Source organism: Engystomops pustulosus, chromosome 5 (assembly GCF_040894005.1).
Source record: "Engystomops pustulosus chromosome 5, aEngPut4.maternal, whole genome shotgun sequence".
Taxonomy (NCBI): domain Eukaryota; kingdom Metazoa; phylum Chordata; class Amphibia; order Anura; family Leptodactylidae; genus Engystomops; species Engystomops pustulosus.
The window spans coordinates 28,640,558-28,653,326 of record NC_092415.1 but is presented as its reverse complement, the minus strand read 5'-3'; the positions used below and the strand labels follow the sequence as shown (position 1 = coordinate 28,653,326).

Below are 12,769 nucleotides of genomic sequence, written 5' to 3'. Positions count from 1 at the left end.
TATCTGCCATCCTGCGAGGCTTTAGAAATAACACAAGTCTATGTTATCTTAACTCTTTTAGCCGAAGGAAGGTATTTCTGGAATTATTTGCACATCTTTGATGTTGAAAAGCCGACTGCTAGCAGAAATATTTATGGATTATATATAGAGGAGAGTGAAAAAGTCACTAAATAAGAAGCACTCTCCGTGTTCAAAGACACCCAGGGGCATTTCTTTTGGAAAGAAGATGAAACGTCGTCTATAACTCACGCTGGATGACAATGGATGGCGATATTATATAAAGAGAACCTGTTAAATGATCTTCTTCCTTAAAGGGAATCTACCAGCTCCACAATCACCATACGAGTAATAACAACGACGTGTAAGACAGAACTTTCCCATTTCCCCAGTTATTTTAGAGAAAATTGAATTTCTAAATTTATTGGAAATTACATTGGAGATCAAAATTAGAGAACTGTGTATAATCATGTGATTCTCCATTGATGAACATTTGATGGATTTTTGTAAGGGGTCACTATGCCACTAGAACAGCGTTTTAAGAAACATAAAACCTTTATTTTGCATAAAATGTGATACTGACAATTAGAGAACAGCAATGACTGTAACATAGAGAAAGATTATAATGACATTTTCTGAATGTTACACCAGTAACCAGTAGAGAGTGCACAGGCCTAAGCTACGACTTCAGCCCCGGCCACAGGACATCACTAGACCCTCACACGGCTCTGCTGGTTTCTGATCCACTCTTCTTCCATGCTCTTCCACAGTTCTGTGACTCTTGTGGGTTTTTTGGCCATAACTTTGCCACCAAGGATTTTCCAGAGCTTTGCGATTTAGGGTTAGATCAGGACTAAATGGGATGGCCATTTAATTGTTTCCAAATTTTCTGTTTCATGGAAGTACTGTGTTTATGTGTGACAGGGGGCATTGTCCTGCATGAAAATTGCTGGCTGATTGAGCGAAGAGTGGAAAGAAGGAGCCACGTTTTGTTGAAGGAATTACATTCACTCTTCCATTTAGCTGGACGAGAGGTCAAACTCTGCTGCAGAAAACATTCCCCAAACCATGCCCGATCTATCAAAATATATTAATGGTTTTTCACTGCGTTTAACCCCGTAACGGAAAATAGGGTCCAAAGTCGAAAATGGCATTTTTTGCCATTTTGAAAAATATAAAAAAATTAATAAAAAGTGATCGAAAGGTCGCACAGTCGCAAAAATTATAGCAATGAAAACGCCATCAAAATTCGCAAAAAATTACACCACCCACAGCTCCGTACACCAAAGTATGAAAAAGTTATTGGCGCCAGAAGATGGCAAAATAAAAAAAAAAAAAATTTGTTGAATGTATGAAAACATTCTAAAACCTATACAAATTTGGTATCCACATGATCGCACCGACCCAAAGAATAAAGTAGACATGTCATTTGGGGCATACAATGAAAGCTGTAAAATCCAAGCCCACAAGAAAACATTGCAAATGTGTTTTTTCACCATTTTCACGGCATTTGGGTTTTTTTTCCCCGCTTCCCAGTGCATGCCATGGAATATTAAATACTGTCACTACGAAGTGCAATTTGTTACACAGAAAATAAGCCATCACACAGCTCTTTATGTGGAAAAATAAAAATGGAAGTGAAAAAACTAAAAAAGGCCAAGTCGTTAAGGGGTTATATAGGGTTTGTCAGATAATTAAGGAAATTAGCACCAGGTGTCACATCTGAAAGTGTTCTCTAATTTTGATCAGCATTATTTTTCTATTATCTAATTTACATTTTTGTTATGTTCTTTAGAATATAAAACACTGTTATTTCACTCACTCATATATTCACATAGGACACACAATGACCTTGACATTTAGGTAATTGTGGGGCTCATTTACTAAGGGTCGAGGGTCGCACTTTCGTCTGATTGTTTGCCGTTTTCGGTATTTGCGCAGCTTTGACAGTTGTCTGCACTGAGATTGTGTCGCACGTAATCGGATTGTGGCGCAGCTGCTTTGGCTTCCATGCGACAGAAGTCGGGGGACGGGCCATCGGACGATCCAACTGATTCAGACTTAGGCTACATTCACACTGCCGTGAGCCCGCCACACTGTAGCGCGGCGGGCACACGGCAGCGCGGGGAGAGGAGGAGGAGGTGAGCGCAGCTCACCCCCGCCCCTCTCCATAGCGATCTATGGCCGCGGCGCCGTAATACGGGAAAAGATAGGACATGTCCTATCTTTTCCCGGGCTACGGAGCGGTACGGTGCCGCACGTGTGCTGCACCGTACCGCTCCCGTAGGGCGCCGTGAGCCCATAGAAGTGTATGGGGGACGTATATCGGCCCGCATATACGTCGGCCATATGTATGTCCCCCATACTGTAGTGTGAATGTGGCCTTAGGCGGGATTTGAGTTTAAAATTGTGTTGCAAGATAAGACACTTACATGCACCAGGAAGAAGAAGGTGAACTCTGTCGAACATGAGCGCGGAAGGGACACATGCAGGATATGGGGCACACGATCTTATTGAATCGCGGCACAGGGCATTATCACCGGACAATGCACTTTCAAGGAACTCCGTGCACTGGATAAGTAAATGTGCCCCTGTGTGTATTTTAATCTCCAGTATATATTCTTTATGGCCCACAACTGCTAGAATTTTCATAAAAGCAATAAGAAAAATTTCTCTAAAATGACAGATCTTTGGGAAACAGTAAATGTATGCCTTAAAAGCTTATGAAGTATCCCACACTTTTGCATCAGGATATACAGGCAGGAGAGAGCTGCAGCAAAACTTCCCTCATCGTTACACTGTGTCTGATGTATTCTTTGAAGATTCCATTGATATTTTGGCTAACAGTAGAGTGCCCCTATGTCAATGTTATGCTTTGCTTACATAAGGCAGCATAGTAAGATGTCAAATCCACTTTCAGAGCCTTGGAAGATAATACTAGAGACACCCATCTGTGCTATTACGCTTCTATTTCAGAATGTAATGCCTTTAAATCTCCTTTAAGGGGATTGGTCTCATGTTTTACCCCATTAAACAAGCAGACCCCTAAGGTAGGGTATAAAATGTCCTTCCTAGTATTCCCTTGTATTTGAAATCTCACCCATTTATCTACAAAATAAATAATCTCCAAAACAATATGCAAATTAACTAAGAGGAGACACTTTTACATGTTGCAGACTGGTGTCACTTTAAATTCTATATGTTTATGGTAAAGATATTAAAGATAAGATTCTCATCTTTCAAATCACATCAGACTTTATGGTGTGTGAGATACAGGAGACAGATAAAAATCCAATGTCCACCTTTAAAGGGGTAGTCCAGTCATATCAAGTTAGTCCTTACATACAGTATAGGGCCTATTTTACTGATTCAGTGATTGGACCCTGTGGGTTAAGAGAATGGGAGGCCCAACGTACCTCAGTTGCACCCAAGATGACCGGAGCAGCCAGACGCACATGCACCAGCTGCTCAGTTCATCTCTATGGAACTGAACGAGAGATGAGTGAGGCCCTCAGATATCTCGGTCAGCATCACAGAGATGAATCTTGAGTGCAAAGGGGGTACAACAGACCCCCGTTCTCGTGATCCACCAGTGTCTCATCAATGAGACCCCCAACGATCAGCAAGTTAGGCTCTATCCTGTGTATAGGGCCTAACTTGCTCTGACCGGACACCAACTTTAAAGGGATCGTCCACCATTAAGTTTGGCAGGGTAAGCACATTACCCTAATAGGGTCACTTATATTGCACCTGGTCGACTTTCACAGGAGTGGCAAAATATATGTCACCTGCTGGCTTCCTGTGCAATCCTGTGTCCTGCAGACTTTTGTTGAATGAAGAGTGTTGTGCACTTGTTACTGTATGCACAACCCCTCTGAGAACAACACTCTCATGTCAGAAAAGAGATGTGACAAGGACATCTGCCCGCCCGTTTTATTGCATGTATCTCAAGTTCTACAGCTCAAGATTGATGCAATATGAAAGATGAGATTCTAATTCTAGGTACTACAAAGCCCAAGATATTGGCTTCTAAAGTGAGGAGGAGCATGGAGCGTGCATGATGATGTAGCACTCTAATGGGAGTTGCCCTACCCGAGGGTAATGAAGTAAAATCAAGTGATGGATTCTCTCTTTAAGGGGGTATGCCCATCTTGTATTGTATAAATATGTACTTACAACATATTTAAAGGATTGAAGGAGTCTGACTGTACAGACTCTATTCAAGTAAATAAGAGGAGCCTCGGGTATTACTGACAATCCCATAATAATAATTCCCAATTACAATAATAAATCCCAACACAGATTATGCAGCGCTGCACAGAGATTGCCATATCAATCCCTGTCCCCAATGGGGCTCACAATCTAATCATCCTACCAGTATGTTTTGGAGTGTGGGAGGAAACCGGAGTACCCGGAGGAAACTCACAAAAACATGGAGAGAACATACAAACTCTTTGCAGATGTTGACCTGGATGGGACTTGAACCACTGACTTAAAATCAATCCGATGTCCCCTTCACTCAGTGAGCAAGGCTGGCTTCGATAGACCTCTATGCTCACAAGACGTGTGGGTCCCAGAGGTGGTTTCTAATGCCTCGTCACGCTACACATCCAGGTACAGCACTGGGGCCCTGCACAGGGACTTCAGCCAACCACTGCCTCTATAACCATAATAACAAAACTCCTTTAACAGAAATTTGAAGAAATTAGACGCACCAAAGTTTTGTATAAAAATGTTATTTTCCATAGAATTAAAGTTATCTCAGAGCAAAAATTCTAGGTCACAAGAACGGAGCGATTCCCAAGAACCAAAAGATCATTTGATAGGACTCTAAATAAACTAAATATGGAAAATCTTTGCTGATCATGTGAAAAGTAATGTCATGTTTCCTATTCTGTCATCCTTTCCTTTGAAGCTCTTATATATAGAGACTTGAGAGCAAACTCCTATTTCCATGACTGTGTCCCTCAGACTCTTCTTCTCACACTGGTCAGGGATGAAGTTGTGGAAGTTATGAATTATATTGTAGTTAATCGTCTATAATGTTTATGCACCATGGAAACGTACGGATGTAACCAACTATTTAAAGTAGTGGGTCTTCAGTCTTCCATCACTAGACAGGAAGTGATGTCATCTTGAAACAACAAGGCTAAGGTGTTAGCTTCAGAGGTCACGAGTCATTCAGGCATTAATAGAGTATTCCCACGAAGACAAGATCCTTATATATACTCAGAATAATAAAATAACACATTCTCTAATTCGTTGGTATTAACAAAAATTCAGCATTTCACAGATATAATTCCAACCTGTCTCTATCAGTCCTGGTGTACACAATTTTGGTTGTCCCTGGATCCAACCATAAAATCTTCTCACTATGGTTGTACAATGCCCTCTAGCTTGTCTTGCATTATATCTATCTCATGACTCTGGTATTTCTCATCTCTCTTTTTCTATGTGTCAGATACTATTAGAATGTTCAGAAGCTAAATAAAAGTGTACAGGAACCCTGTACCCTGATAATCTAAGCACATTGTCAGCACTCAGGAAGTGCCTTCTTAGAGAGTCCCCGCCCACACTCTGGAATGCTACACTGAGTGATAGGCGCTAAAACAGCAATAAAACTGAGTAGAATTGAAAAGTAAGGGGTTAATATTATCTTTATTGTTCAAAAACACTAGGGGGTTAAAAAATGAGAACTTTCTTTCATGGGTAAAACCCTTTAAGACATTAATAGGCCGAGCTGTGACAATATATGTGATGCAGTATCCAGTCAAGCTACCCCTCTCTCACTGACACTGATGAAAAAAATTCCTGAGGGTGGGGTGAGGAGCAAGTTGTTTTATCTTCACACAGTCAGCATCACTCTCAACCCCTCCTTCTGAGGGAGTGTATAAAGAAGACCTATCAGGGTGATTTTGGACCCTAAACCAACAACAGGTTCTTATGGGCCTGTAAATTAGGGTCCCAAATCAACCTTTTTGAAGGGGTAATATGTAAAAAAAAAAATAAAATAAAAAGAACTCAGATACTTACCTAGATATATGTATAGGTGAGGCAGATTGGGCTCACATCAGAAGCACCTATGAAGGCACCAAGCAAGTCATGCCCTTGTTGTTACCAAACATCCCTTTTAATGACTACATAGGGGCTCATTTACTAAGGGTACGTGGACCGCATTTTTGTCAGGTTTCCCGACGATTTCCGAGTTGCGCCGCATTTAACAGGGTTTTTTGGCACACGTGATCAGATTTTGGCGCATTGCAAATTGTGTCGCAAGACATGCACTCACATACACCGGGAAGAAGGTGAACTCCGACGGACCTCAGCGGGGAAGCAACAGATGCAGGATCTCGGGCGCACAATCTTGGTGAATCGCACCGACTTCATCCGTGTTTGGACAGTCCGGATCGGGGATTGTGACAGGACCAGGTAAGTAAATGTGCCCCTTAAAGTTACATTCGTGCCTTCATTTTGAGAGAGAAAGTTCTGGACCGCACATCCACACATTATACAATGCTCTATTGGCACTAGGCTACGTTAATAAATCGAGGCTCTTAGTTACATTTTAATCAAACTGTAAGAGCCCCCAACCACATGCCGGTGACCTCCTTCTAGTAGGTCCCTACGCTAGTCGGCGCAGCCTCACATGGCGTCCACTGCCGTTTCTGTCTTCATGCCTGAAGTTCTTTAATGTTAGAAAAACAAGCGTAGTTGTCAAAATAAAATCATTTCAAATAGTATATGTGCTGAGAAGCCGGCCTTGGTCCGCCGCCCATGTGTTTGGTGGAGGGTGTTATTTATGGAACATATTTCCACTCAATTAAGGCCGTTAGTGTGACTCCAGAGGCATCAGGCCTGCCATTTGTTTATGTAATAAATGATACTGAATTTTAATAAGGGATGTAACCATAATTCCGGGAAATGTTCTCGGGAGTTAATAAGATAAGCTATAAGTTAATGAGAAGCCGCATCTTGTGGAAAAGGATTAAAATAGAAATGACTATTTATTATATACCGGATGCATTAAAAGTTTTCAATGGAAAAAAAAATGAAGTGATTCCCTGTCAGTCTATGTCTAAAGTGGCAATCACAGTAGGTTTTCTTAACGTCAAGCAGCACAAATACACAAATATCAAGGTCAAAAATACTACAAGTCAATGAACCTAGAACAGAAGAAAACAATGGTTTGCGGCACTCAGAGACAACCACAATGGAGTGCTGCAAAAGAAAAAAGTTATCCTTTTATTTTCGCTGCATGTGCATGTCACAAGGATAAAAAAACGTCAAACATCAACGCGTTTTGACTCTACTGCGTATTAATCATGATCTCCATCAAATACACTTACGTACATAAACTTATATAGGACACTTTTTTGTTTTTTCAATGAACCTAGAAGTTACACATTATATAGAAGCATTGAGATATGTGCAATAAGATACATACTGCTTGCAACTAGGTAGAACTGCCTCTCCTCTAGGTGTAGAGGATGCTCCCTGTCTATGGTGATGGTAGAGCCCCCTCTCCTCTAGGTGTAGAGGATGCCCCTGTCTATGGTGATGGTAGAACTGCCTCTCCTCTAGGTGTAGAGGATGCCCCTGTCCATGGTGATGGTAGAACCTCCTCTCCTCTAGGTGTAGAGGATGCTCCCTGTCTATGGTGATGGTAGAACCATCTCTCCTCTAGGTGTAGAGGATGCCCCCTGTCTATGGTAATGGCAGAACCACCTCTCCTCTAGGTGTAGAGGATGCCCCCTGTCTATGGTGATGATAGAACCACCTCTCCTCTAGGTGTAGAGGATGCCCCTGTCTATGGTGATGGTAGAACCTCCTCTCCTCTAGGTGTAGAGGATGCTCCCTGTCTATGGTGATGGTAGAACCTCCTCTCCTCTAGGTGTAGAGGATGCTCCCTGTCTATGGTGATGGTAGAGCCCCCTCTCCTCTAGGTGTAGAGGATGCTCCCTGTCTATGGTGATGGTAGAACCGCCTTTCCTTTAGGTGTAGAGGATGCTCCCTGTCTATGGTGATGGTAGAACCTCCTCTCCTCTAGGTGTAGAGGATGCCCCCTGTCTATGGTGATGGTAGAACCGCCTTTCCTTTAGGCGTAGAGGATCCCCCTGTCTATGGTGATGGTAGAACCTCCTCTCCTCTAGGTGTAGAGGATGCCCCCTGTCTATGGTGATGGTAGAACCGCCTTTCCTTTAGGCGTAGAGGATCCCCCTGTCTATGGTGATGGTAGAACCGCCTTTCCTTTAGGTGTAGAGGATGCTCCCTGTCTATGGTGATGGTAGAACCGCCTTTCCTTTAGGTGTAGAGGATGCCCCCTGTCTATGGTGATGGTAGAACCACCTCTCCTCTGGGTGTAGAGGATGCCCCCTCTCTATGGTGATGGTAGAATTTCCTCTCCTCTAGTTGTAGAGGATGCCCCCTGTCTATGGTGATGGTAGAACCTCATCTCTTCTAGGTGTAGAGGATGCCCCTGTCTATGGTGAGGGTAGAACCTCCTCTTCTCTAGGTGTAGAGGATGCCCCTGTCTATGGTGATGGTAGAATTTCCTCTCCTCTAGGTGTAGAGGATGCCTCCTGTCTATGGTGATGGTAGAATTTCCTCTCCTCTAGGTGTAGAGGATGCCCCCTGTCTATGGTGATGGTAGAACCGCCTCTCCTCTAGGCGTAGAAGATCCCCCTGTCTATGGTGATGGTAGAACCTCCTCTCCTCTAGGTGTAGAGGATGCCCCCTGTCTATGGTGATGGTAGAACCGCCTCTCCTCTAGGTGTAGAGGACGCCCCCTGTCTATGGTGATGGTAGAATATCCTCTCCTCTAGGTGTAGAGGATACCCCGTCTATGGTGATGGTAGAACCACCTCTCCTCTAGGTGTAGAGGATGCCCCCTGTCTATGGTGACGGTACAACTGCCTCTCCTCTAGGTGTAGAGGATGCCTCCTGTCTATGGTGATGGTAGGACCGCCTCTCCTCTAGGTGTAGAGTATGTATTACAATAACCTGCCACCGGATCTACCTTAGTAGGTAGATCAATGATGGTAGGTAGCCTTCAAACGTCATCAGCCATTTCTTTGCCCATTCACAAAGCTTCCACTAATCCCTCTGTAATATTATACCATCCACCTCTGTATTAAATATTTTACAGAGCTTAGTATCATCTGCAAATATTGAAACTCTACTGTGTATTTCCTTAATATCCTTATTATTAAAATTCTTTAAATAAAAGGCCCCAATACTGACCCCTCTGGTACCACACTGGTAACTTCAACCAAATCTGACAATGTACCACTAATGATGGCTTAGTGTTAGGAAACAGAAGCTCAACTGGTAACCCAATTTGAATACTTTAAGTATATGTTATACAAGAATCTTGGATCGGGATTGGGAACATTGAGTAACCATGTTTGTAGTAAACCTGGGCACAAAGAACACGACCGTATGAGGGCACAATTTGTTGTCATACCATGGCCACCATTGAGATCTATGGCACCTGGTCACGGTGCAATGAGCGCTGTGACCAAGTCAGTCAGCCGCTCTGCATCCTGTGGAGAGGGGAAGGGTGAGGAGCACTCATCCCTCCTATCTCCTGCACCCAGCCGTATGATACACGAGGAATCGCCCTAGCAGGCATACAGTCGCGTGCATGGGACCTTATTCTGTAAAAAAAAATCCCAAACACACATCCCAAAAAAAAGTAAAAAGACATGTTTTGCAAGTCCTAGGCAACATTTGCATCTCGTTTTATGGGTATGTTTAGCGTATAATCTAAAAGCTCATATATGTACATTTATTGGCATACATTACAATGTATATGCTCAGCGGAGGCCATAATATCGCTATGGGGCGGATGCAACACTACTGCATCCACCTCCAGCCTTGGCTGAGCGTACACTCTGGAAGAACCACAGTGATATAACTGTTCATATAAGGACAGTTATGTCACTTGGGAGAGACCCTTTACTTGGGCCTATCAGTGTCTGATACCTGTGTTCACATCTCCTTCTGATTTCAGGTGGGCAAGGGTTGTACTGGATGACTTATCCCACTGTATGTCTATACAGTAGGACATGTCCTAGCCCAGTGTTGTAAGGAAACATCTGGAATGTGATGTCCTTACAATAAGGATATGTGAATGTAGTCTCAGTATGTATTCTAGAGCCAATAACAAATCTAATAGTCGAGCAGCACATGGAGGCTCTGTCCTGGAAAGCCTTATAGCCATTGTAGAGCTCTGTATATACTCCATGCACAAGGCTGCATATCCAAGGTAGGTAGCAAGGAACGAAGTGGATGGAAGTTAAGAGCTACTTATGGCAGCGATGCAACAGATGAGCTATATCCGACTCAAAAAAACAAAACGCATATAACTTTTTTCCCTTATGTTTTAAGTAAGACGTTGATCCAACTTTATACAAGGGTCAACTACTGTATCATCACTATAACACGATACTCATGAGATCCATAAGGAAATGTGAGAAGACTAACAAAGCTAAAACCTCCAAAACACGTCTATCATCAACTCAAAATGACTCAAAGCTAAAAATCATCGATAATAACCACTTATAAATATTTACCCAGATCTTTAATGAGGGACAGCGCTTCCCAAGAGATAAAGGCTCCACCACCATCATCCATGGCTCCTTGCCCAACGTCCCAGCTGTCCAGATGTCCACTGACAATCACAACCTACAATGAGGAGTAAATATGTCACAATATTGTACAATCAAATCTTTATTAATAATTCTATTCATGGAGACCCCATCTGTTCCATGTAGCAGGAGCCGCGCACACGTGAATGTAATGGACGCATCGCTGTCGTTATCTTTGGAGACCTACAATATGTTCTACAAGATTCCTGGCAGTGAAAGTGTGTGGCTGTTTCATAACGGGATGACATGTTCATTCTGGAATGGGAACAGATATAGCGAGAGCCGGAAACTTGGTGTCTCCACGTGGGTGTAATTCCTAATAGGGCTGTGAAAGCCATTTGGACGCTAAATTTCGACGAGGAGCTTCATAAGGTCATGAAATATCCTTCTTACCAGAAAAAAAAACTGACCTATTTTTGGAAGTGCTGCTATATATTGTTAAGCTCTTAGGTAGTAGATTTCTTTTATTTTATTGCAGAGAACAATTGACTCAATATAACTGCTACAGGGGAGGCTCTCCCGGAAATTAGTTTATGTTTAGTTTTACTTCCTAGACAAGAGGGGCAGGGGAGACAATAGAAATATGCACAACTTTATAAAAATGGTGTCCTACCTACAAGCAGGATGTTGTAGAGCAGGAGGAGCTGAGCAGATTGTACATAGTGTCCTATCTGCAGGCAGCATGTTATAGAGCAGGAGGAGCTGAGCAGATTGTACATAGTGTCCTATCTGCAGGCAGAAGGTTATAGAGCATGAGGGGCTAAGCAGATTGTACATAGTGTCCTATCTGCAGGCAGAAGGTTATAGAGCAGGAGGAGCTGAGCAGATTGTACATAATGTCCTATCTGCAGGTAACATGTAATAGAGCAGGAGGAGCTGAGCAGATGGTGTTTAGTCTGCAGGCAGTGTGTTATATAGCAGGAGAGACTAAGCGCACATAATGTCCTATCTGCAGGGTGCATATTATAGAGAGGGAGGAGCTAAGAAGGTTGTACATAGTGCCCTTACTTTATCAGCATGTTGTAGAGTAGGAGGAGTTGAGCAGATTGTATATAGTGTCTTATCTGTAGGCAGCATGTTATAGATCAACAGGAGCTGTGCAAAATGTACACAGCGACTTATCTGCAGACAGCGTGTTATAGAGCAGGAGGAGCTAAGCAGACTGTACATAGTGTCCTATCTGCAGAAAGCATATTATAAAGTGGGAGTAGCTGAGCAGATTGTACATCGTGTCCTATCTGCAGACAGCATGTTATAGAGCAGGGGGAGCTGAGAAGATAGTACATAATGTCCTATCTGCAATCAACATGTAATAGAGCAGGAGGAGCTGAATATATGGTACATTGTGTCCTATCTGCAGGTAGCATGTTATAGAGCAGACATAGTTGAGTAGATTGTACATAGTGTCCTATCTTCAGGCAGCATGTTACAGAGCAGGAGGAGTTGAGTGGATTACACATAGTGTCCTATCTGCAGGCATTTTATAAAGCAGTATGAGATAAGCTGACTGATGTAATACATACACTCACCGGCCACTTTATTAGGTACACCATGCTAGTAACGGGTTGGACCCCCTTTTGCCTTCAGAACTGCCTCAATTCTTCGTGGCATAGATTCAACAAGGTGCTGGAAGCTCCTCAGAGATTTTGGTCCATATTGACATGATGGCATCACACAGTTGCCGCAGATTTGTCGGCTGCACATCCATGATGCGAATCTCCCGTTCCACCACATCCCAAAGATGCTCTATTGGATTGAGATCTGGTGACTGTGGAGGCCATTTGAGTCCAGTGACCTCATTGTCATGTTCAAGAAACCAGTCTGAGATGATTCCAGCTTTATGACATGGCGCATTATCCTGCTGAAAGTAGCCATCAGATGTTACAGGGTACATTGTGCTCATAAAGGGATGGACATGGTCAGCAACAATACTCAGGTAGGCTGTGGCGTTGCAACGATGCTCAATTGGTACCAAGGGGCCCAAGAAAATATTCCCCACACCATGACACCACCACCACCAGCCTGAACCGTTGATACAAGGCAGGATGGATCCATGCTTTCATGTTGTTGACGCCAAATTCTGACCCTACCATCCGAATGTCGCAGCAGAAATCGAGACTCAT

At 43.1% G+C, this 12,769-nt stretch overlaps 1 protein-coding gene across 1 annotated transcript in view; it reads right to left on the bottom strand.

Moving 5' to 3' along the window:
- Positions 1–12,769, bottom strand: part of CPQ (carboxypeptidase Q) — a 281,871-nt gene that overhangs the window by 75,360 nt on the left and 193,742 nt on the right. The window contains exon 5 of the mRNA XM_072151470.1: positions 10,572–10,683. Coding sequence (XP_072007571.1) covers positions 10,572–10,683 — 112 coding nt within the window. The remainder of the gene's footprint in view (positions 1–10,571; positions 10,684–12,769) is intronic.